This window comes from Sprattus sprattus (assembly GCF_963457725.1).
Source record: "Sprattus sprattus genome assembly, chromosome: 1".
Lineage (NCBI taxonomy): Eukaryota > Metazoa > Chordata > Actinopteri > Clupeiformes > Clupeidae > Sprattus > Sprattus sprattus.
In genome coordinates this window covers 50488925-50514250 of record NC_137920.1, presented here as the reverse complement: position 1 = coordinate 50514250, position 25326 = coordinate 50488925, and the positions used below count along the sequence as shown (strand labels likewise).

At 44.0% G+C, this 25326-nt stretch overlaps 1 protein-coding gene across 11 annotated transcripts in view; it reads left to right on the top strand.

The window, feature by feature from the left end:
* ncor1 (nuclear receptor corepressor 1) overlaps nucleotides 1-22167 on the top strand; it is a gene marked incomplete at its 3' end in the record, with an annotated part of 105315 nt that extends 83148 nt beyond the window's left edge. For 7 of the 11 annotated variants that reach the window (XM_080837735.1, XM_080837734.1, XM_080837730.1 and 4 more), the window contains 21 exons: nucleotides 3047-3144; nucleotides 3275-3443; nucleotides 3869-3988; nucleotides 4074-4157; nucleotides 4412-4653; nucleotides 7621-7927; nucleotides 8227-8433; nucleotides 9000-9200; nucleotides 9948-10070; nucleotides 12410-12538; nucleotides 12688-12826; nucleotides 13031-13512; nucleotides 13720-13851; nucleotides 14410-14537; nucleotides 14803-15056; nucleotides 16516-16665; nucleotides 18778-18911; nucleotides 19226-19279; nucleotides 19526-19738; nucleotides 19926-20093; nucleotides 21083-22167. In XM_080837735.1, the coding sequence (XP_080693861.1) occupies nucleotides 3047-3144; nucleotides 3275-3443; nucleotides 3869-3988; nucleotides 4074-4157; nucleotides 4412-4653; nucleotides 7621-7927; nucleotides 8227-8433; nucleotides 9000-9200; nucleotides 9948-10070; nucleotides 12410-12538; nucleotides 12688-12826; nucleotides 13031-13512; nucleotides 13720-13851; nucleotides 14410-14537; nucleotides 14803-15056; nucleotides 16516-16665; nucleotides 18778-18911; nucleotides 19226-19279; nucleotides 19526-19738; nucleotides 19926-20093; nucleotides 21083-21318 (3770 nt within the window). The remainder of the gene's footprint in view (nucleotides 1-3046; nucleotides 3145-3274; nucleotides 3444-3868; nucleotides 3989-4073; nucleotides 4158-4411; nucleotides 4654-7620; nucleotides 7928-8226; nucleotides 8434-8999; nucleotides 9201-9947; nucleotides 10071-12409; nucleotides 12539-12687; nucleotides 12827-13030; nucleotides 13513-13719; nucleotides 13852-14409; nucleotides 14538-14802; nucleotides 15057-16515; nucleotides 16666-18777; nucleotides 18912-19225; nucleotides 19280-19525; nucleotides 19739-19925; nucleotides 20094-21082) is intronic. The other 4 variants (XM_080837731.1, XM_080837733.1, XM_080837729.1 and 1 more) reach the window with 4 other exon arrangements.
* Between the last annotated feature and the right edge of the window lie 3159 nt (nucleotides 22168-25326).

Below are 25326 nucleotides of genomic sequence, written 5' to 3'. Positions count from 1 at the left end.
GTTTCGGTCTTAGCAAGGACCACAATATCCAAAAGCGTATGTAGGTGGTTTGTGTTACAAAATACGAAAATAAACACACATTTTAACAAAACAAACTAAATTATCAGACGCACTGACTGGCACTCGTTGCCGCAGTGCAGCGCCGGAAGTCCATAGACAACGGCTGTAGAAGTGGGTTATTTCCGATGTTGGACGGAGTTCTAACTTCCAACACTGTGTCACCAGCAAATAGAACAGCAGTGGTCAGAAACAATGTACTGTTCGAGGTTTTATATAAAATACGGTAGCCGTAATGCTGCAAACGGCGCGGCTTTGTAGTTTACCTAAGTCGTACTAAAACATTTTGACAGAGCGCAACCAGAATTCATCTTTTTTTCCCCTTACAGCTAAAGCTTGTCACAATGTTGGTTATTAATAGTATTATAACCCCCCCGACGAGGCGATATCATCGTCCATCACGATGTTTCAATGTAAACATCGTCTTCTGCCAAATAAGGAGACATCGCCCAACCCTAGATCAGCGAGGGAAATTGTAGCAACTCCACCTCCACGTCCAGTGCTGCGGGGGATGTGGCAGTTAACATGGCTTGGAGGGGTAGATTCATTTAAGGCTATGAATTCATCTGGTTTTAGCCAGGTTTCAGTTAGGAAAAGTATTTGGATGTTGTTGTCTGTTATCAGCTCATTTATAAGTGCACCTTTTGATGTTAGGGACTGAATGTTAATAAGGCCCAGTTTTAGTATTGTGCAAGTTTCATTTTGTGCTTATAAGGTTTGTATCTTTATTAGGTTTTCCTGATTAATGCTTCTTCTAGTGTGAATTGCGTTGGGCTTATGTATTCTGGGTATAGATACCGTTTGTATGTGGTTTAATATGGGCAGAGAGTGTACTGGTGCAGCAGGAGTTAGTGTGGGGTAATAGGTCTGCCTTCCAGTTCTAGTTATTGGTTATCAGTAGTACGTTTGGGCTAGGTGGTGTTTTAAGTTTTGAGAAAGGAGGCTAGCACCCTCTTTGGAGGGGTGGATGCCATCCTTCTGTAGTAGCCCAGGCTTCCTCCAAAAAGTTGGCCAGTTATTTATAAAATCTACGTTATTGTGTGAGCACCATACTGCTAGCCAGTTATTAAGTGCCGATAGTCCACTGTACATTTCGTCGCCGCGGTTGATGGGCATAGGGCCAGAACACACTACAGAATCTGCCATTTGTGTTGCGGGAGTGAATAACGATATCAAATTTAGCTCGGTGGTTTCCGATTGCCGTAGGCGGACATCGTTTACGTGTGAATAATTATTTTAGAGAATCTCTGATCAGCGATTAGTTTTAAGTGGGATTCGATGTCATTTGCTCTAGCTCACGGTATACAGTTCACTGTTTGTAACGGGGTTGCGAGTTGAATATGCCTCAGGGTGGAGTCACCAATAACGAGAACTTTATCATCAGTATCGGTGGTATTAAAGGGAGAGAAACGGTTTGAAGTTAGGATGGGATACGAGTGTGATACGGGCTTTTAGTGTCTTCTACTACTTCCTCGTTTTACAGTCACCCATTTATCGTGGGGTTTAGGTTGCGATGTTAACACGAGCGAGCTAGAAGGCAGAGTAGCGTCGGTTAATGTTGGATCTGCATGCTGAATTTCGCTAGGTTGGGTTAACGAAGTAATAAAGTCTATGTTGAGGAGACGCGACTCAAGTAGAGATATCCTCTCATTGAAGCTTGCCAGGAGCCTACACTTGGTGCAAGTATTGTGGCCATTGAAAGTTGTTAGAGAGTCGCTAAACATATTACACGTTGGGCAGCGGACAGGGGTCGAACAAGACGCCATGGCCAGCTAAGCGTTAGCAGAGAGGGACAGGAAATAGGGGGGGGAGAGAGAGAATTCCCAGATTCGATGTAATGTGAAAGGTAGTGAAAGTGAGCGCAGTCACTGGGATACTTAGCAGTACAAAGCAGATAAGCGTTCCGGGGCTAGACAGCACGACTCAGTAGCAAGCCTAGCAAGCAGGAAGTAGCGTCCAGAGCTTCTGAGAATAGGGTCCACGACTGATTGCCTCTAGGCGCTTAACAGAGCCCAGAGCCTAAACCCCCTTAGTGCAGTGGTCCCCAACCACCGGGCCGCGGCCCGGTACCGGTCCGTGGGGCATTTGTTACCGGGCCACACAGAAAGAATAATTCATTTATATCAATTCCGCTGTATTAATTATAAGCGTCTGAAAGGTGTTTTATTTTGAAAAACGAACCGGATTTTCCCGGACGTCACATTCGCCTGTGCCTCTTGTCACGTCAAGACGCTTGTCTCGTTCAAGTGATGCGTCACTCAAAAAATAAGCCCTCAAACTAGCGAAAATGAGTAATAAAACAAACATCTTTGGAGAGCTTCTTTGCTAAGGTGAAAAGGCCAACTAAGGAGCCAGAAGAGGAGCCTACGACCTCAAAAAAAGAAAGCTTATTTTAACAGACAATACCAGGAGTCATACTTAAAATACGGGTTTATCGCAACAGGTTATTCTCACGCACCAAGTCCACTCTGTTTAATATGTGGCGACAAGCTAGCAAACGAGCCAATGAAGCCTTCAAAACTGCTTCGGCACATGGAGACCAAGCGTTGATTCAGAGTTATGGTGAGTTTTATTTTTCATGCACTTAACGTTCGTAATACAATGGTGTTGGCCGCAAGTTAACTTCATAACGTTAATGTTAGCTTTTGTGTATGAGCAGACCGGGCTTCATTTTATCCATCTCGCGCTTGCTTCACGGGTGCAATTGATTGATTCACATCAATATGAATGGATGACGTGACTAATAAGAGGTGTAAAATGACACTTTGAAGCCGGTCCGTGAAAATAATTGCCTATTAAACCGGTCCGTGGTGCAAAAAAGTTGGGGACCCCTGCCTTAGTGCATGCACAATGGCAACTACTCTCCCGTGTTTTGTGTAACGGTGTCTGGAGTCCTTTCTGGACGCACATACTTACTCCCGCATAAATCAGGGCACGCAGAGTAAGTCAGTAAAACCCAGTGTATGAAAATGCCTCTGCGTTCTTGTAGGTGGTCCAATGTCTGCCATCCAGGAAGTGGGCATGGTGAGGGGCTCTTCTGCCAAACCACCAGAGGGCTCACCTTTCAAAGGAGGTTCAATCACACAGGTAAGAGCAGCACCCTGTTATACAAAAACCTCTAGCTGCTGTATATATATTTTTGTTGTCAGAAATTACTTATACTTGTGACTTCAAAATCACTTTATATCTCTTTCCCTCCTTCCCTCTTTCACCCCAGGGCACGCCAGCTCTGCCGCAGTCCAGTATAGCAGCCGACCTTCTGAAGAGCACCATCACCAAACTGGCTACAGAGGACCTGAGCAACCCAGACAAGAGCAGGGCAGAGGCCATGGCTAAGGGCCACGTCATCTATGAGGGCAAGCATAGTCACATCTACTCTTACGACGGTGAGTGCCTATTGGACATCAACGGCCCCTGTTGCTACAGGGTTCATTCACTTCTGCATTTGATTTGAAAAAGTCGACTTGTGCAGTATTGGAAGTTGACAGCTGTGCTGTTAAAATCAGTGTGAATATTTAGGAAGTTCCAGGTTTACTTCTCAAAACACGTTGAACTTCAGTGCATATTAAAGTAACATTAATGTAGGTTTTTACCATTTTTGAGATATATTTTTTTAAGGTGACGAGTTTGTATCACAACCCGAAGCTCATTTTGATGGTATATAGTCATGTAAAGAGAGCTTTACCTATACATCATTCCCACTAGCAGGCCATCCACTATGTACTTCTGTGGAGAGTATTTTTTACCGCATTCACACATTCCACAGAAACGTACCGTAACGTAATATGGATTTGGATTTGATCACCTCTAGCCGTCAAGAATCCCAGAGAAGGTACAAGAAGCCCCAGGACTGGGCATGAGCTGAAGCGTAATTACGACATGATGGAGGGAAGCAGGGGTCATCCTGCAAGGGAAGCTGTACCATATGAAGGTAAGGCTGGAGTTTGTGGGCCTTCTAAGGATGTGTTACCTGGGTAACCTCTGCATAGATATTAACACTTGTTCATCTCTTCCAGGGTTGATAAGCAGGGCCTTGCCCAGAGATGGTTCTCACCCCGACTCTAAGGATCGGACTGTTGTCACAGGGTCCATCATGCAGGGTAAGTAAACACATCCAAACTGTGGAATCCTCTGGGATTTTTACAGCTATTTTTGTTTCATGGTTTTTATGGGGATTTTTACACTATTTTTGTTTTATTTGTTATTATTTTTATTGTATTTTTGACACTATTAAAAAAAACTTGATTTAAGTGCAGAAATCTCGAGCGATCCTTGAATTGACGTTGGCTGCGGTTTCCAGACATTTATGTCCTTATGCCGTTAATGTCCGTAGCATTTCTTCTAATGTTTGCAGGGACTCCTAGGACATCTGTGGAAGCCTACGAGGAGGGCATGAAGTATGGCAAGCAGATCAAGACTGAAAGCCCACCTATTCGCTCCTTTGAGGGGGGCATCACCAAGGGCAAGCCCTATGAGGGTGGTGTGAACACAATCAAGGAGATGGGGCGCTCCATCCACGAGATCCCCCGCCAAGATCTGGAGAGAGGTCAGGAGAGAGAGAGGAAGACCCCCGGACTGGAGGGCCCCATCGGCCAGGTTAGAGTTCCGAGCGATTAAAGAAATAGTCAATTATCACGTTCACAAAGTTCTACTTCATATAATGCTAGTGGGAAAGCTTGCTTTTGGTCTAGCGGTTTGGAAGTGTTTGTCACTATTCTGTTTATTGCTGCAACTTATATGTATATCAACTAGAGAGGCGCGGTTGGCGGTCACAGCCGCGGACTCCGCGGTTAAACCGCAGATCGGGCGGACGACGTGACAAAAAATAGTATTTTAATTAAATTCGGGCGGGTGGCGGTTTACCCAACGAAATTCAAAATATATACACATTGTTAAATGTCGTTACCTACATCCAAGCACATTTTGAAATAATCCAATTTTCATCAGGCAGTAAATTGGCCTAGTTCCGTGTATGCATACAAAGCAAGCAAAGGAAGTAAAAAAGTTTAAATTAAGTGACGATCCATCCAATGTCGCATCAACTGTCAGTATTGGAAGAAGCCTTAACGTGTCGTAGATGAAACTGCCTGGGTTATTTTGTTTCTTTAGGCTATAAATTATATTTAAAACAGCCTGTCATTGTAGCCTACCACTCGTGGAATAAGGAATTTCAAAGAGATGATGGAGTGATTTGACTCAGAAGTGACATTGGGCATTGGCAGCGCGAGATGTTCAGAAGAAGTTAAACTTCTAGCTCAGTAACATCAACAGCTAAGAAAGAAGGTAAGAAAAATAGACAGAAAACTTTGATTTGCAAGGCAAGCAGGCAAGTGTTGGGGTTGTTACAGTATACTATATAGCCTACAATGCGGTGAAATTTCGGAATTAATAGGCTCGTGACGGCGTTTCCTTGATAGGCTTTCTTTCATTTTGCAAAAAAAAAACCAGTAGGTTATATTACCATATTAAAATGGTGTACCAAATTGCGTTTTATTACAATGATAAAAAATTATAGGCCTACTAGCCTATGGTAAGGTCAGGTTTGCCGATGTGCTTGGCTATTTATTTATTTTTCTCCCTGTGCATTGATCGGAGACAGAGGTCACTTCACTGATAATATTCTGGGGATAGGTTACAACAACATAGCCAATAGGCTATCATACTAGGGACTTTATCCTTTAAATATCTTTGCGGCATTGGATCAGTCTCCTTTCAAGAACAGGCAAGAACTTTCTAGCCTCGCGTCAGCCTTGCATCAGCAGCGCCTATAGCTAAAAACAACAGGCGGATGGATGCAGTTTTGAAAATTGGTCAAAAAAAATTGGTTGGCGGACGGATCATGCGTTTTGTGATGCAGTTGCGGATGAAATAAAAGCCCATCCGCCCATCTCTAATATCAACATGTTACGCAGCATACTATAAAACCATTTATACTTAGTACAGAACTGTACTGCCAATAAATGTTGTCTGTGACTTGGTGTTGACATCAATTAGTCTGCTAAATGACTACATGTAAATATAAATGCAATGTAACATTGCCTTTTTGTTAACCCATTTAGGCCTAAAGCGCCTGGAAAAAATGCCTGTAAAACCTATAGGCGATTTCAGAAAAGCCCCCAAAACCTGAAGTTTTTCTAGAAATTCAGCAATTGTGTCAACGCCTACTACATTACTGATTTCTCAGCCCCTGTAACAGATAGGAACACAATTCAAAAAGTATTTGAGAGCTTACACCTGTGGCTTTCATGAGAATTTGAATTTGTATTTACAAATATTTACAATATTTACCTACACCTTCTCAAAAGTAAACAAAATATGTAAAAGTGCAGGATCAGCACAAAACAGTAGGAAAAAATGTAATAAGCTATATGACAAAGTATATAACAAAGTGAAATAAAGTATATAACTATATAATTATAAAAATATAATTCTTATAGGGAAAGTTTTAACTTTTGAGTTGTTTACTTGTTTTATTATGAGCAGAAGGGAATACGATTAACATCTATTTTGTTGTCCGTGTAGTTTTTACATACCAGGGATATGTAATGCTCATTTTGACACTATGGATGGAGAATGGACCTGACAGTGTCAACCTCTGAGTTGTTTACTTGTTGTATTATGAGCAGAAGGGAATAAGATTTTGATCAACAATTATAACTATTTTGTTGTCCATGTAGTTTTTACATACCAGTGATATTTTTATGCTCATTTGGATACTATCACTGAGATACAGATGAACTAGTTTAGTGTCAAATATTCCATTAAAAGGGAAAAAACAGGAATAATTCAAATAAAAAACAAAACAAATTTCAAGTACATCTTATTTATCAACTGATAAATACTGTATGCTGGGCTGAAATGGAAGGCAACCAAAGCATTCACTATAATAAAGTCAAACGAGGATTCAGTAGCATTAACTGATTATAAACAACATTTTATAGGGACTGATTATTGTTTTGAAATACTAGAATATATAGTAATGCAAAGAATAGAGAGTTGTCGATATAATTCGCTCGTTCACACTCGCTCACTGGAGAAAGTTTTAACAACATAGCAAGCTAGCTTAGTGTTAATATAGCCCTCTATGATACCATATTCCCTTTCATTTACCTCGAGTAAACCTACATTTAAGCAAGTAACAATCGTTAACAACTACAGATAACCATATTCTGTAACTACCAGTACTCACAACTCACTCCTTGCCTAATTTACTTTGAGCTATAATCCTGGCTGTCGCGGAGGAGACGTTACTTAGCAAAGCGAGAAAGCCAACGATTTTTTTTTTAAACTACTAATGGCAAAACATTTGAGGCACTATCACATGTCTATTCTGATGCATTTCATTGGCCCAGAGGCCGACACTTTGGGCAAAAAAAACCCTTATACAGAGAAAACGACACAAACGCTTTCCCGGCCTTAAAGGTAGAATGACGCAACAGCGCTCCCGGCTTTAATGGTAGAACAGCGGAAATGCTTTCCCGGCTTAAATGGGTTAATGAAGCTTTTTATTCAGTACTTGGCGCTCACTCTCTATCCCTCTGGCTCCCATTTTGTCTCCCTCAGCAGTCAGCCATCAAGCATAATGTTAAGTCGCTCCTCACCAGCCCTGGCAAGCTGCCCCACTCTGCCATGCCCCAGTTGGAGGCCATGGAGAGGGCCAAGTACGAGGAGAGCAAGGCCTCCGACCGTGTGCGCCACACCTCCGTGGTCAACTCCACCTCTGTCCTGCGCTCCACCCACCAGGACAGCGGCAGGTCCCAGGTCAGCCCAGTGATGTACGAGGACGCCAATGCCCGAAGGACCCCTGTCAACTACAGCAGCAGCAGCAGCTCGATGAGAGCCTCCCCACTGCTGGTGCGGGGACCGGAGGGTATGTTTGGCACATGCCATCATTGTAGTCACCGTCTGGCTTTATAATCTTTCTTTTCTTTTTTGAAGTTGTCTTGATTATACCGAAACATGTCTAACTTATATGGAATCCACTTGGTATTCTTTTAACTTTTGATGTCCTCCTGCGGTCTAGTACATTTTACTCCTTACTTTTTGGGCCTTTACTGGGAGACCCCCAAATGCATTACCGCCTGTCTAAATGATTATGTCGACTGCTTGAGAGAACCAGTACTGGCTTTTGCAGATTGCAATGAGAGCCTCTGTCTGATGTGTTCTCAGCTGGGAAGCCGGTGTCTCAGGAGCGGAAGAGCGCGCTGGTCAACTCCCAGGCTGGCAGAGAGAGCGTTCCAGCCAGGTCTCCCGTGCCATCCGCCGACCCCATGGCCTCTCATTTCGACCCGCACCACCGTCCCGTCATTCCTGGAGAAGTGTACAGACCTCCACACATGCCTCACCACCTGGATCCCAACCTCGTTTTCCACCCAGGTAGAGTCTTCCCCTGTCTGCTTTCATTACTACCCTGCTGTAAGAAGATAGAGCAGGGGTCTCAAACTCAGGCCCGCCTGCCAATTCCGCCCCCCCCCCCCCCCCCCCCCCCCCCCCCCCCCAAGCCATTTTCTCCGGCCCGCAATGTTACATTGACCAAGAAAAAAAAAAAGTTACATTCATTTAAATAGGCCACCCCAACATTTACCGGAAAATCTGGCCCCCAAATGACCAGACTGGACGCTCATCGGCCCCCGGGTTATTTGAGTTTGAGACCCCAGAGGTAGAGTCTTTCCCCTGTCTGCTTTCATTACTACCCTGCTATAAAAAGGCTCCTAGGGGTGGCTCAGAGATACCTATAAAGCATTTATTCATTATCGTGTATATTAAGTATTAGTTCATTTTCTGTACAGTATTGACTGGTACTATGTATATACCAAAGAGCATAGCAGCTCATTACGTGGCTTTGTCCATGCTGGCGGCAGCTGGAGCTCAGCGTGGGCCTGTGAACTTCCTGCTCATGTTTTTCCTCTGGGATCTCTGTTGTCTTGCCACCCCCAAAACAGCATACATATTTCCGCGGCAACCTTCTCCGACAGGCTACCCCAACACGTACCAGCTGTACACCATGGAGAACACGCGCCAGACCATCCTCAACGATTACATCACCTCGCAGCAGATGCAGGTCATCCCTCGGGCTGACGTGGCCCGCGTACTGTCACCACGGGAACATCAGATTCCTATACCTTACCATCCTGGACCACGAGGTAAGGGGTTTGTGTCTGTGTCTGTCTGTGTGTTTGTGTACGTGTGTGTGTGATGGGGGATTGTAGGGGGTGTATGTGAATGGACAGTTGTGGGAAGGACTGAGAGATGTGTCTGTGTAAGTTGTAGTTTGAAGAGTTTGTGCTCGTGTGAACTAGTGGCAACCTTTTCCAGACGTACAGAAGCAAATGACCCTGGCAAATTGCCTGCCCAAACACTCAAACCAACAAATAAAACATTAAAGGCTGGGGCTGTTACCTGTATTTGTCCTCCCTTTTTAATTATAACCTGATTACTGCTGCAAAGGAATTATTCCATACAGCATATTTAAATTGTAATTGTGCTCAAACAATGCTCAAACATTGTGGGAGATTGTCTTCTCTTGTATAAGTGTTATACTAGCACTGCTTTCTTAGCTGAAATGCTTGATTTCTATGGGTGCAGTTGCTGATTCAGCCAGGGTTGCACACTGGCACCTGGCTGCTGTTGCCTACCAATCCACTATTCCACACTGCATCTCTGTGTAGTATAAACTACTAATCCAAATACTAGTCCAAATTTGAAATGAAACCAAAGACATGAGATTGAATCACTAGCTGACAGCCTAACCCGCCGGCAGTATTCAGCGCCTTACTTGCTGCTAATGCAGCTGGAAGCTAGAGCTGCTCTTAGATGTGTATGGATGGCTCTGAGTCATGGGTTCGCTCTGGTTTGTTCACTCTGTGGCCCTTTGCTTCTGTCTGCAAAAGGTATTATTGATCTAGCCCAGATGCCACGAGCTCCTATCCTGTTGTCTGACCGCCTCACCTACCTCTCCGGAGCTCATCCCCCTTTCTCTCCTAGTGCTTTCAACCAAGCCTCCATGCTTGCAGGTGAGGATACCCCCACTCCAACCCCCACCCCCCCCCCCCCCCACCATCACCCCAACTCCCAATCTTCACACCCAGCTCCGCCCTGCGGACAGGATCGCTGGGTAGCACCTCTTTCTAATGGGCCATCACCACCACCAAGCCACTGAAGAGCACCTCACCGGGGGTTTTCTTCCTTAAGGTCCCCGAGTTAAAGGAGACCGCTTGTGCCGTGCAGTTTGACCGAGTGCTGGAGTGTTCCATAGGGAGGTGCTCATGTCACGCTGGTGACATGAGCAGACTGAAGACTCTTTGGGCCAAATGTATCAATCTTTGTGTACAACTTGCTGCAGGATCCATGTGTACGCACAATCCCACGATTTGTGCACAGAGGTTTTTAATTTTCCAAGTTATCAAACACAGCGTACGCATAACATACGGCCGGTTCTCTTCATGAATCTTAAAGCGTGTCAGATCAGCGGAAAATCGTGTGTACATGAACAGGCTTAACATTCACTCCCACAGTTATCTTTAACTGGATTTAGAGACACCTTAAATTGATTGGATTAGTATTTACATCTTTCAGGTAAACCTCACAGACAGAAGGCACACAGAAGGATGAACTTGAATTTCTCTTGCTGGTCATCCTGAGGATTTATTAGGGGACTAGGCTTCCTTGTGGGTCATGTATGTGATCAAAGTTAAATTAAGTCTAATGTGTCAGAAAAAGTTAAAGATACATGGATATGTTAGCAATACATTCTTACATCAATCACACACTTCTCCATTTTGCAACTTGTGCCCTATACTGCTTAAAGGCACCCAGTGCAACTTTATGTAAACATTCAATGAAAAATAAACATTCAATTTCTAGTCTTTTTTACACGTAGTAAGTTTCAATAACTCCATACCATTACATATCGTCATTCAAGGAGCAAAGATGAGACGTCGTTGTGTGTTGAGAACTGATAGAAAATCGTAAACAACAACAATCGCCGGTGGGGAGAGGCCATTTTTCCATTGACTGGAATCCTGCTGTATTTATTGTAGGTTACAAAAAATAAAGAAAATGGCGGCGATTGTTGTTGTTATCGATTTTCTATCAGTTCTCACCACACGACGACGTCTCATCTTTGCTCCTTGAATGTCGATATGTAATGGTATGGAGTTATTGAAACTTACTACGTGTAAAAAAGACTAGAAATTGAATGTTTATTTTTAAACCTCGAAAGTTGCACTGGGTGCCTTTAAATAAAGAATGGATAAATCATCCAGGCAGTTGCACTACAACATTTGTAAGTGTCATCATAGTGGAGTCGCCAAAAATGAGTTTTTTAGGGACGTACCATTCAACCTACGTGCACTATCATTAGTTCCACTTCGTGTCGCCAGTCTGCAAATTACAAACATTATGCGTATGCCACCTCGAGAACATGCGAGAAGGTGCACATGTTCTCCTGGCAAATATCTTTTCATAAATACTTTATTATTTGTAGGAAAGTGCTCAGCACTGGTGAATGCCCTTTGTCTGCTATGTTCACTCACTCAAGTCATGGCACCAGATTCAACACACACACACACACACACACACACACACTACACACACATTCACTAGGAACTGTTGTTGAGAAATGTTAACACACAGGTGATGAGAGGTCATGTATTTGGTTTAGCAGCACAATAAGCAGCTTTGCCCCCTACAGTGGTATCAAATCCAGTTTATTTCAGGTCACAAGAGGGAAAGAATAGCTAGTCAGTGGTGTAAGCACCACAGTTGTGCAGCGCTGTGTGTGTGAGTGTGTGAAAGGTTTGGGGGCAAACATGAAGGCCCCCCCTCTGCTTAGAGGGGGTGTGATTCAGTTTCACCACCCACACCCCCTCTAAAGCCCCTGACGACAGTATCCCTGTCAGACCCACGCTGATATTACAAACACAAGGACAACTTCTTAACCTTAGGGGATTACTTCTCAGGGAGTCACCCTTTAAATGAAGTCATCGTGGATGTTTGTTCCTGAGGATTAACTACTACTACTCTGGACTGTTTGGGCTGATCCAAGAGAGTTTACCAAGAGAGAGAATAACCCCTCCCCCCATAAACAAACAAGCAAGGAATAACGTTGCAGATGAGCTGTGGCCATTCATTCCCTAAAGGAGATCATTTGTTGACCTTGTTGTTTTGTTTTGTGTGTGTGTGTGTGTGTGTGTGTGTGTGTGTGTGTGTGTGTGTGTGTGTGTGTGTGTGTGTGTGTGTGTGTGTGTGTGTGTGTGTGTGTGTGTGTGTGTGTGTGTGTGTGTGTGTGTGTGTGTGTGTGTGTGTGTGTGTGTGTGTGGACATTTGTTTTGCTACCCTGCCGCTATTGCAGCCAGCGTCGAGCGAGAGAGGGACCGCGACCGTGAGCAGCGGGAGAAGGAGCGCGATAAAGAACGCGAGAGGGAGCAGAGGGAACGAGAGCGTGCAGCGGCAGTGGCAGCCAATGATTACATGCGTGGAGGTAACACTCAGGGAGAATTTTATGTCTCTTATGTGGGCTACTGGAACAAATCTGAATCTGCTACTTGAGGAAGACTACTGGTTCTTCTCTGGAAGCCCTCAAAGAACTATTCATTGTGTAACTAAATGGGTTTTTCTCTCATGGTGCAGGTCCTGAGCGCCCGGGCAGGCCTGGTAGCAACAGTTACATGCGCTCCCCCTCGCCCTCCGTGAGGGCACCAGAGGGAGCCAACCAACAGCGGCCCAGCATTTTTCAGGCCACCAACAGCAAGAACAACACCCCCCTCATGTGAGTGCCCCACTTTTGTCACTCAGCTTACATAGCAGGGGAAACACTGCTGTTTGAGCTACAAATGCAATTCAGATGATCTATTATGTACGTGGAGAGCTACCTCACTAACAGAAATCAAATCAAAAGAAATGGTTGAATGTAGTAGACCTTTACTTCTTCAGCGGCTGATGGTTTTACTAACGTCTTCTGGTGTCCCATTAGGCCCATGTCATCGCCTGCAGCCGCATCCCAGGGTCGCTACAACACGGCCGCCGACGCCCTGGCAGCCCTGGTGGACGCTGCCGCCTCCGCCCCTCAGATGGACGTGGCCAAGGCAAAGGAGAGCAAGCACGAGGCCCCACGTGACGAGGACATGAGCTCCTCCTCCTCCTCCTCGTCTGCCCGCCGCACCGCCGCAGCCTTCAGCGAGCAGCAGGAGGCCGAGCAGCGCTCCATGCAGTCTCCCTACAGCAGTATGGCCATGCCTGGGGTCAAAGGTCATTCCGGCTACCCAGAGGGTGTGGCTGCAATGGGGAGGGACAAGAACGCGCCCACCAAGTCCCGCATCGAGGAAGAGCTCCGCACTCGAGGGAAGACCACCATTACCGCTGCCAACTTCATCGATGTCATCATCACGCGCCAGATTGCCTCAGACAAAGACTCGCGTGAAAGAAGCTCCCAAAGTTCCGACTCCTCCAGCAGTTGTAAGTTTACCTGCTATTTTCAGCATGGAATCTGTGTACTGTACCGAGTTCCCCACATTCATTAGTCAGCCAACTTACAATGGAGGTACACATTTTGCAACCTATCCCACCACATAAAGTATATAGCCTAATATCTTTCTGTGGTAGCAGACCTGCTGAATTGTTGAGATAGTTTGGTTACCTGAAGCTCTGGTTCTCCTCACTCAGTGTCGTCCAGCCGGTATGAGGCCCACCCCGGAGGAGCCATCGAAGTGATCAGCCCCGCCAGCTCCCCAGCCCAAAGTCAGGAGAAGCCCGAGAGCTCCTTCCCCCAGGAGAAGGCCTCTCAGCCACCCTCAGGTGAGGGGACAGTTTGACCTGAAAGACATGCTGATGATTTCAGGGTTCCCATGCTCATGGAAATCCTGGAAAAGTATCGGATTTTAAAAATCCCATTTTCAGGCCTGAAAATTCATGAAATTCAGTAATTTCATTGAAAGTTTTAGAAATGTCATGACATTTTGTTGTATGTAGGTCTAATTAAATTACTTATGTTAATGTACTCTTCCATGGGTAAGTATGAAACAGTATGAAACAGTGTCCACTTCGATTGACATAGTCTAATAGAAAAATTTTAAATGTTATCAGTGAAAATGGGTGGGATGAGCTTAAAGCAAGAAATGTGTTTGGTTTAGTTTACACACATTAGAACTTGTTTGTTTTGAATGAGCTGTACAAATTGTGTGAAGGACAAAACTGGAATTTCTTGTCAGATTCCCTTAACTCAGAAGCAAAGTTAACCCTTGATTGTTTACCCTCAAACATAGGTTATGCTGTCAGGTAAACAGAACAAAATTGATCGGTCAGACACAGCATAGAACCTCCCCCACACTAACGAGCTTCTCCTGTGCTTTGCAGGAAGCGTGCGGGCCTATGACATGAGCCGCTACCGTCAGCAGGTGGAGCGGGACCCAGGGCCTCCGGCTCCACAGCACCCGCCCACCCCCCAGACGCACCGCGTCATGACCCTGGCAGACCACATCTCGGTGAGGAGGTGCATTGCTAGACGGACAGGCGTCATTAACGTGTTGTTAGTCACAGCAGATACATTCTGATGCTAAATAGGGGGGGGGGGGTGTAAGGCTGTCATGCCAGTGGAGGGCCACCTTGTTTATGTGTGTTTTAGCAAGCAGTGTTTTCATGGACAACATTTACTGAACTGTTGACTTTTTTATATATATAAATATATATAAATACATATAGTTCCCATTTGATTAATGTGTGCTTGATGGATTTTTTCTTTCCATACAGCATATCATAACCCGGGACTTTGCCCGTAATCAGGAGCCTAACCCAGCCCCTACATCCATGCCCTCCTCTTCATCCTCCTCCTCCTCCGCGTCAGCCACATTCCAGAGCTCGGCCCCACATGTTTCTGGTTCCGGGTCCGGCCGGGCCAAGGGGCCCAGCAACTACAGCCCCGAGAACCCAGTCCTGAGCTCCCACCACCAGAGGACTCTCAGCAGAATGTCCCCAGAGAATGCCCCTGAGAAGCCCAGATCCAGGTAGATCACTGAGCATCACACCCACACACACACAGGAGCTCACATGCTCTCCACCAGTCTTTCACATTGCCGTTGGGTGACTTTATGCTACTCCTGGCGCAAGAATTCAAGCAGCTCGGCTTCTTTTCATGGCTTGTGACCATCCATCTTCCTCTTGATCACATTTCAGAGGTTTTTATGGGATTCAGGTCTCAAAATTTGGCTGGCCATGACAGGGTCCTGATCTGGTGGTACTCCATCCACACCTTTACTGGCCTGGCTGTGTGGCATGGAGCATTGCCCTGCTGGAAAAAACACTTCTCAGAGTTGGGGAACATTGTCAGAGCAAAAGGAAGCAAGTTTTTCTTCCGGGACAACGTTGAATTTTGCCTGGCTAAGGTTTGTAAAAGACCATAAGGATTGAACCAAAGCGGACTGGAGGGTCGTCTTGTTCATCTTCTCTGATGAGTCCAATTTCACAGTAGGTGCAAGACTCTGTGGCTTGTAGGCCTCTCCAGGTCTCCGTCTAACCATCAGACGACCATGTGTTGGGCAAAGCTGAAAATTGGACTCATCAGAGAAGACGAACTAGAAGACCCTCCAGTCCGCTTTGGTTCAATCCTTATGGTCTTTTACAAACCTCAGCCAGGCAAAGTACAACGTCGTCCCGGAAGAAAAACTTGCTTCCTTTTGCTCTGACAATGTTCCCCAACTCTGAGAAGTGTTTTTTCCAGCAGGGCAATGCTCCATGCCACCCAGCCAGGCCAGTAAAGGTGTGGATGGAGTGCCACCAGATCAGGACCCTGTCATGGCCAGCCCAATTTCGAGACCTGAATCCCATAAAAAACCTCTGAAATGTGATCAAGAGGAAGATGGATGGTCACAAGCCATGAAAAGAAGCCGAGCTGCTTGAATTCTTGCGCCAGGAGTAGCATAAAGTCACCCAACGGCAATGTGAAAGACTGGTGGAGAGTATGCCAAGACACATGAAAGTTGTGATTTTAAATCAAGGTTATTCCATCAAATATTGATTTCTGAACTCTTCCTAAGTTAAAGCATTAGTATTGTGTAGTTTAAAAATGAATATGAGCTTGTTTTCTTTGCATTATTCGAGATCTGAAGACACTGCATCTTTTTTGCTATTTTGACCAATTGTCATTTTTCTGCAAATAAATGATCTAAATGACAATATTTTTATTTGAAATTTGGTAGGAATGTTGCCAGTAGGTTATAGAATAAAACAAAAATGTACATTTTACTTTAACACATACCAATAAATAGTAAAACCAGAGAAACTGATAATTTTGAAGTGGTCTCTTAATTTTTTTCCGCGGCTGTATGTGCCTCTAAACATGCTGTTCCATTTATGTATTAAATAAAAAAAAAAAAATGTAAAGAAATGTTTCTTAATTAATACGTTTGATTCTATTTCTATTCATTCATATTGTTTTGGTTTGTTGTCTTAACTTTTGTTTTCCAGGCCGGGGAAATCTCCTGAGCGCGGTGTTCGAGCGCAGGAGAACTATGAGCCCATCTCCCCACCCCAGAGCTACTCCGCCATGGACAAGCCGGAGCCCCCTGCTGGTGTGCTGCAGAGCCAGAGGAGGGAGGCTGACATGCCTGAGCAGAGGTAGGCATGTTTGTGGCCTGCCTAGATCTTTCAGTCAGCAAAATCTATATTTGGAATGTGTGCAGGGTGGCCGCGGGTCATTAAAAAGTCTTAAAAAGTCGTAAATCAATTTTAATCAAAAGAAGTATTAAATTGTCTTAAATTCAGATTGCATTGGTCTTAAATATTTTTGTGCCATGTCAGTGCGAAAATGCAGGCAATCTGTTCTGCCAGGTCAAACATTATTTTTCCGGTAGCCGGTGCGCTGCGTTGTCTATGGTTAAGTCAGTGCGTAGACTACTGCGTGCAGCTAAACATACAAGTGACTAGATAGCCTACTAGCTGGCTAGCTTGCTAACTAGCTCTCTAGTCCTGTCAGTGCTATTTCCACACACTACACCACGCCCGCTAGCAATGTATTAATTTACCTTACACGGAGGTCACATATTTATCACAGTGTGAGACGGCAAAAAAACACTTATTAGCCAGCTGTGCTGTAATCTGCAGTTGCTCTGATTTTGGGAGGTGGTCTACCTGTTGCTTTGATCGCTAACTTGCCACTGTAACTCAATCCCTGGAATGCTTTGAGTAGTAAAACACGAACAATTGCCTATGTTTCCATTGTGCACTTTATTCGCAAATGTTATTTTCTTGCTGTCGTTCAAATGATCGGAACTTCTTGCTTTGTTTAGGGCTGAATCTCGTACCCCCGGATTGCGCCACAGCCAGGGCTCCTGTTTATTGGTTTATCATCGTAGCCAGGGCTCCAGCCTGTTCGTTTATAGATTTTGGCGTTTTTCAATTTATTTACTTGATTTTATAAGCATGGCTCTCAAGTGTCACGCATTGAGCGTGACAGTCACTCATTTCGGTCTTTAGCCACGCACTCCCGCCACACACCGTATTTCTCACGCTGAAAAAAAAACCTCTAGGCTGTTTAATGTGCCGTAGCGCGCAAACATGACCTGGTCATGGAGGAATCAAGCACGTCTCCCCGAGTCCCCTCGATTTCTGCCGTAAGGTGCACAATAGCCAATCAAAAAAATATGTATCTTTTGTATCTGGGTAAGATTTAATCCAGGAACCAATGGAAATAAAGCATCATGGAATGACTTGACTGCAGTTAGAGAATATTTCCAGATAATTAGCAACAGTTTTTAATGAGTGTTTGTAGCCAACACAGTTTTAGGCTACAGTCTGCCTTTTTACTATAGCTTTGACTCCTAACTTCGAAGAAACAGTGAAGGAGATGGCTAGAACAAAAGGTCAGGAGCAGCCACCTACAAGACCTCTTTTGATAGTGAATGGACCTCTAAATGGCCTTACTGTAGGAAGCACCAGTTCATAATACTGGTGCTCTATCTGCCGCCAAGAGAACTCCTGTGCCCATCAAGGTGTCATAATTGTCATAATTCTCTCTCAGAGCAAATAATATTATTATTGCTCTGAAAATTGAGGACTGATGACATTTTTGTGTTATCTTTTCGCATTACACACATTTAGCCGGTGTTCTTAAACTCAAAACCGGTTATTATCAGACATCAGTGTGTTTACTTGGAAAGATTACTGTATTTTTCAACTTTTGATTTGTTTTTCCATCGTAAGTTTGGTCTTAAATTTCATTTAGAAGTGGTATTAAAAAGTCTTACATTTAATTTGTTTATACCTGTAGACACCCTGGTGTGTCTGTCCGTTTGCTTAGTGTTTTATATTGTGTGTGTATGTATGTTTGTACGTGTGTGTGTGTGTGTTGGAGATGGAGAGAGAGACCTATCTGGATCTGTCAGCAAAATATAAATTAAGATTGAGTTTCTTTGTGGGAGTAAGGGAGACTGAGAGGGGAGAGGGTTTGTGTGGATGTGTGTGTGTGTGTGTGTGTGTAACAGACACACAGATACCGTAGCCTGGCATACGAGCTGTGCATGCCCATAGGGGAATGCTGACCCCCCCCCCCCCCCCCCCCTAATCCTGCCTGTGGTGTCGCTCCATGTGGCATCCCTGTGGAGTGGAAAATGGGCGATGTGCCCAGGGTGTTGCGGTGCTCCCCTCCCCTCCCCCTTGATCTGGCCCGGCTTGACCCACTGTCACCTCTCCTCCCCTGATCCTGATCCTGTGGCCTTTCTCTGGTTACAGGACGGACACACGCTCGCCAGGCAGCAGCGGCTATCTGCCCGCCTTCTTCACCAAGCTGGAGAACACTTCCCCCATGGTGAAATCCAAGAAGCAGGAGATCTTTCGTAAGAAAGGTGTCGGTGATTCTGATGTTGGTATGTGGATCCTGTCTTGTCTTTCACTTTCCAAGTCCAAACTCAAGTTACATGAAAAGGTTTTGTTTTTGTTTTTTTTAAACATGAAAATTCAATAATAAATGCAATAATACTTAATAGTGGGGTCAACACTAAAAAAGTACAAAGAAGTACACTTAAATTCAAATACCATTGTTTTATAGCACGACTTTCTCAAATCTATTGACCCGTACCTAGAATTTATCGGTCTGTTAACTCCCACAGTCAGGAAAGCTTCCTTTTCAAGCTTTTTGTCAATTACTCTTTGACGAGTCTGTAAATTCCTCTCATTCCAGTCCCGGCACAACCAGGCACAGAGATCTTTAACTTGCCAGCAGTAACCAGCTCAAGTAAGTTCCCTCACATCCCAGGCCTTAAAGATAATGCATCCTTTTTTCCTCCAGCCGCAGTCTTCTAATCTGTCTCTGTCTGTCTGTCTGTGTCTCTGTCTGTCTGTGTCTCTGTCCGTCTGTCTGTCTGTCTGTCTGTCTGTCTGTCTGTCTGTCTGTCTGTCTGTCTGTCTGTCTGTCTGTCTGTCTGTGTCTGTCTGTGTCTGTCTGTGTCTGTCTGTTTGTGTTCATTTGTGGCTTCCTCAGGTACCGTCAATCCCAGGAACCACTCCTTTAGTGACCCGGCCAGTAATCTGGGCCTGGAGGACATCATCCGTAAAGCCCTGATGGGGAACATGGAGGACAGGCCAGAGGAGTCGCCCCAGGCAGGGGGTCCCCACACGGGCAGCACCAACAACCCCACCAGCATAGCAACAGTCAGCGAGGTCCGGCAGGAGGCCAACCCCTCCCCAAACACAGGTACGGAAACACACTGATCGACACACACACACACACATACTGTACATACATACACATATACATACACACACAGTGTCACATGCCATCAAATCAGTAAGGTTTCAATCAGCTTCATGTGTGACTGTAATGGCACTCGTTAAGGCGTGTGATTTGCTGAAACACTGCCTTCCTCCGGGCGTCCCAACAGGGAAACAAAAGCTGCAGGGAAAGCCCAACAGCCGCAAGGCCAAGTCTCCCAATCCTGGACAGGCATTCCCTGGGGAGCGCCCATCCTCCGCTTCCTCCGTCCACTCTGAGGGAGACTACCACTGGCAGGCGCCCACCTGGGCCTGGGAGGAGAGGCCCTCTTCTACAGGTCAGACCCTCCACACACACACTGAAGGAATATACTGTCCTCAGTTCAGTTCAGTAGATATGCAGGCCTCTATTTGTACAATACTCTAAGTCGCATTGGTTTAAATGTAAGAATACTAATAGACAAAACCAGATAAATAAATGCATGAAAGTTGCATAAAGTGTTGCGTATTTAACATTAAAACCATGTAAGGGAATGTAAATGTAATGTAAAGGAAAACAAATCATAATCTGTTTCGGTTTTGCAATCCTGCTTGGTGACTTTGTTCCTGGTTAGAGGTTGGTGGCTCTAGTCTTACGGTGCAAACCCATGACACTGTTACGAGCGATGCGATATTCTAAATCCCATGCATTTCAACGGGAGCCAATCCATTTTGACATAGACCACCGTTTTGGGGGACGTGACTGCTAAAAGTTAGAAGAAGTTGAATCCTATGCAAATGAGGAGTGATTTTCCCCGGCAGCGGCCAATCGGATTGTTTGGTGTTGTCTCTGACGGTTTGAAAATTGCAGGACTGTGGCATCGTTTGGTAGTTTAATTTGCTAAAAAGAAAGGCTTGGATGGCCTTGTATGGGCTTGTTGTGTATGTTATATATTTAATCCTTGGCTTATTTGAACACAGTGACCGTTTTGATATAAAGAAGAATATAAAGAATATAAAGTGACTAGATAGCCTACTAACTGGCTAGCCTGCTTACTATCTCACTAGTCCAGTCTGTTATGCTATTTCCACACGCTACATCACACCCACTCAAAGCGATGGAAGCGTATCGTGTCGCTGTCATGGGTTTGCACCGTTAGGCTGTTGAAGTGTCAACAGCTCTGTTATTCAGTGATGAGCTGGACCAGAGGAAGGGTCACCTGATGAGTGGTGAGAGCAGAAACCTGTGCCTCCTGTTGCCTCTGCTTGGAGTAGCACCTCACTCCACCTTCTCACTTTGTCTTGTCTTCTTCCCCCACCCCCCCCCCCCCCCCCCCCCCTCATGCAGGGTCCATGCAGTTCCCGTACAACCCCCTGACCATGCGCATGCTGAGCAGCACGCCGCCCAGCTCCATGGCCTGCCCATCGCCCTCTCTGCAGTCCCAGCAGCCTCCACCACCAGGGCCGCCACCCTCGTCAGCAGGGTCGGGGGGAGCCGGCCCCGTGGCACCGCCCAGCCGTGTCTGGGAGCGCGAGCCGCTACTGCAGGAGCAGTACGAGACCCTGTCGGACAGTGACGACTGAGCTCCGCCACGAGACCAACCACGCCCCCGCCCTGATGAAAAAAAAAAAACATCGCCTCGCTTCGGGGCCCTGAGGGAATAGGCCCCTCCCCACACTCCCCCCAATGCGGGTCAACCCCGCCCCGCCCCACCTCGCCTTGCTCAGGGCCTCACTCTCAGGCAGATGATGCAGAGAATGGCTGGGGTGGCACTTTTGGTGCACCAGCGCCCCCTGGTGACACAGCCAGTGGAAAAGAGGCGCAGACTCTTGGATGTTGCCATGGTGACAAGTATGTTAGGAGCTTTTTTTTTTCTTTGGTTGTGGAGAAACTTAACCACGTCACGTGGCTGGGGGGAAGAAGGCAGCTTAGACTTGTGTTGACAGAGGTATGTGTCAGTGTTTTTTATTTTTCTCCCTCTCCTTCCTTTTCTCAGTTTTTAGTTCATATTGCCCAGCTCCCCTCTCTCTGCTGTTCCAAACAAAAAACCGATTTTTGTAAATTGCCTGTCCCATTAATGACAGAAATAACCAAACTAATGGCACCTCTGCACCATTGTTGCACTTTTTTGCTTTGTAAGCTTTGACAGACATAAAGGCAAACTACCTATTATAAGTTATTCAAGCTACCCCCTGAAGGGGTCCTTCATTTGATTTCATCAGTCAACATCACGCTTCGGACTTCCTGAGTTCCAGTTTATCTTCTCCAGTCGCTGATGTGGTCGTATTTGATTTTCTTTTGAGTATGGTACAGCTCTTTCATGCGAGTGGCTTGAAAGACCATTCTGTTTTTTTTTTTTTCAGTCTCTTCATGGCCAGAGGAAAGCTAATTCAGATTTTTGTTGTTTATGTTAATAAAACTCTTATTGTCTCGCTCTTGGGTCTGTGTATCATTTGTTTATTTGGTTTTGTGAAGGATAATTGTTTGTTGTTCGCCTTATTGAGGGGAAGTTAAAAAATCAAAACCACATTCTGATGTTTCTTCGTCTTGTGTGGGGACATTTTTTTTTTCCAAAGAGGATTATGTTTAATCTTAAACTCTGGTTTTAGACATCCTCTGCAGTTGCAGCCAGCCGGCATGGTAAAAGTTAAGCTCTCATTTCTTCAGACAGTCTGAAAATAGGTTTTCAGAATGATGAAGGTTCATACACAGGGTACAACTCTGACTGCGATCATGTATAGAGGATTAGGAATGATCCAGCAGTTGACTAGGTTATTGCTACAACCACCCACCCCCCGATGAGTATGATTTTTTAATTTATCAAAGATTTCTAACTAGCTTGATACTACCACGTGTATAACCTGTCACAGTTTAAAGCTGCAGAAGGTGATGTTTTTTTCTTTTTTAATATACATACAGTGAAGCATATAATAATGTTTGCAAATGTCCTCAGAGCCTTGTACAAGTTAGGGTCACTGAACAGTCTTGATGGCAAGCATTATGTCTCAGTGAGGCTCTGCCTGTAACTAACCTTAGCTAAAAATCTGTTGGATCACCACAAAAATATGAATTCATGAGATAGGCAGGCTTTCCATTAGGTAGCTTTAAATATGTTTGTGCACTATGACAGCCTTACACTTTCAGTAAGATGTGTGAATGATAAATGTGAATGATGCAATAAATGGCTCTTATTTTTCCCAGAGTGATCGCAAATGTTCCACAGCCACCAATATGTATGAATTAATCAAGGCTGCCAACAATACTTAAAATCATGCACACATGGTTAAATTGATCATATGTTATTGTTTACCCTTTGTTATAGGGGTGGGAATCTCTTGGCACCTCACGATTCGAAATCGATTCAGAGGTCAACGATTCGATTTTAAATCAATTATCGATTTTGTAATAAAAACATTTTTTTTTTTTTTTTTACACATCCATTTTATGTTCAAATGCAAGCTGCATCGATTATTGCATTGCTCATAGAAAGTCAAAATTGTGACAAGAAAAAACTTTTCCTCTAATAAAGCAAATAGAGAAGGAAATTCATCTGTTGATTTTCTTTAATTATCAAACACAAAGAAGGAAGTGATTTTAGACTCTGAGTTGCAAACTCAAATGATTCAATAGTCGAAATGCATCGATAATCGTTCTATCGGTTTTGAATTGATAATCGATAATCAATCGATAATTGAATTTCAACATAATCGTTTTTTTTTTACACATCCATTTTATGTTCAAATGCAAGCTGCATCGATTATTGCATTGCTCATAGAAAGTCAAAATTGTGACAAGAAAAAACTTTTCCTCTAATAAAGCAAATAGAGAAGGAAATTCATCTGTTGATTTTCTTTAATTATCAAACACAAAGAAGGAAGTGATTTTAGACTCTGAGTTGCAAACTCAAATGATTCAATAGTCGAAATGCATCGATAATCGTTCTATCGGTTTTTAATTGATAATCGATAATCAATCGATAATTGAATTTCAACATAAAATGGATGTGTAAAAAAAAACGATTATCAATTCTAAACCGATAAAACGTTTATCAATCCATTTCGACTTTTAAAACATTCGAGTTTGCTACTCAGGGTCTTTGCTACACTTCCTACTTTGTGTTTGATAATTAAAGAAAATCAACAGATGAATTACCATCTCTATTTTTTATTAGAGAAAAAGCTTTTCCTTGTCACAATTTTGACTTTCTATGAACAATCCAATAATCGATGCAGCTTGCATTTCAACATAAAATGGATGTGTAAAAAAAAAAAAAAAGGTTTTTTTATTTTGTATTACAAAATCGATTATGAAATTTTCTGAATCGAGAGAGAATCGTTTTAGAGAGAATCGAGAAAAATCGAATAATCGATTTTTTTTTCCCCCACCCCTACTTTGTTATGCAATTAAGAATGTTTGCTATCAGTTCACTTAAAGATTAGTAAGATACATAGCAGCATAGGCTCAACTGAGAACTCTGTAATTATTATGATTTCGGTTTGTATTTCTTTCACATATCTTGTTCAGGAACAGCTCATCCTTTTTATCTAGCTAGCCTTCCCTACTCAGAAGTGTGGACAGTCATTGAGAGCTGATTCAGACAAGCCCCTTCAACAGTGTGGACAAATACTGATCTTCACTAGTAATAGACTGAAGGGCCCCAGCAAACATTTTTGGTGTGCCAGAAATCAGCCAATAGTATTATATGCAGGAATATATTATTTTCTGTTCCTGAACTTGATGGGGAAAATAATTACTTCATTCGCCACCTCTTAAACAATCCTTATGCGTCTGTGAGAAACAAAGACGACTGCTGTGAGGAAACTGTGCCTGATGTGTAGTGAGGGTCCACCATGTGCTTGCTTGCTTGCTTTGTATTTGCTCTGCTACAGACAGCTTGGTCTGTTATCAACTTTTTTTGCTACAGATTTGGAAAACAAACAAAGAAAAAAAAATTCCACCCTTAAGCTCATCCCTGGTCATGTCTTTTAAGCATGCATTTTATTATCCACTTTGAAACCGCAATGTTATTCATCCTGCCCCATAGGGACAGCAGGTGTGTACTGTAGCAACAAATAACAGGTGGTGATACTACTCAAACTTCTGAAATGATTATCACATAAATTAAACCCTGCCACTTGTGCAATACCTTGCAGTGGTTGCTTTTCCATTAGTTGAAAAGTGAGACTTGAAAACCAGTGTGTGTCTTTTGTTGAAACTCGATGTTTGTATCGGACAATGTCTCTCTAGTCAATTACAAAAATTCAGACCAATCAATAAAGTAGACTATACACACTGAAATGCTATCCATTTATTTTTCTGATCACAGTTGCAGCACTGGATTGTAATTGTCTTGCCTGTAAAAACGAATTCAGAGAAACAACTTTGTATTGGCAACAATAATAATAGTCACTAAAGATACTTAGTAGAAATCGCCATTTTCAATATTGCATCACAAGGAGGGGAATAAGACTCCTTTATTTATCTTTCAGCATGGTCTTACGCAGTGGCGTGCACAGACATTTTGGGGGGCAGGTGCTCAGACCAAAAAAAAGGGCACCCATCGCCAAAATGATTTTAAAAAAATTTAAATA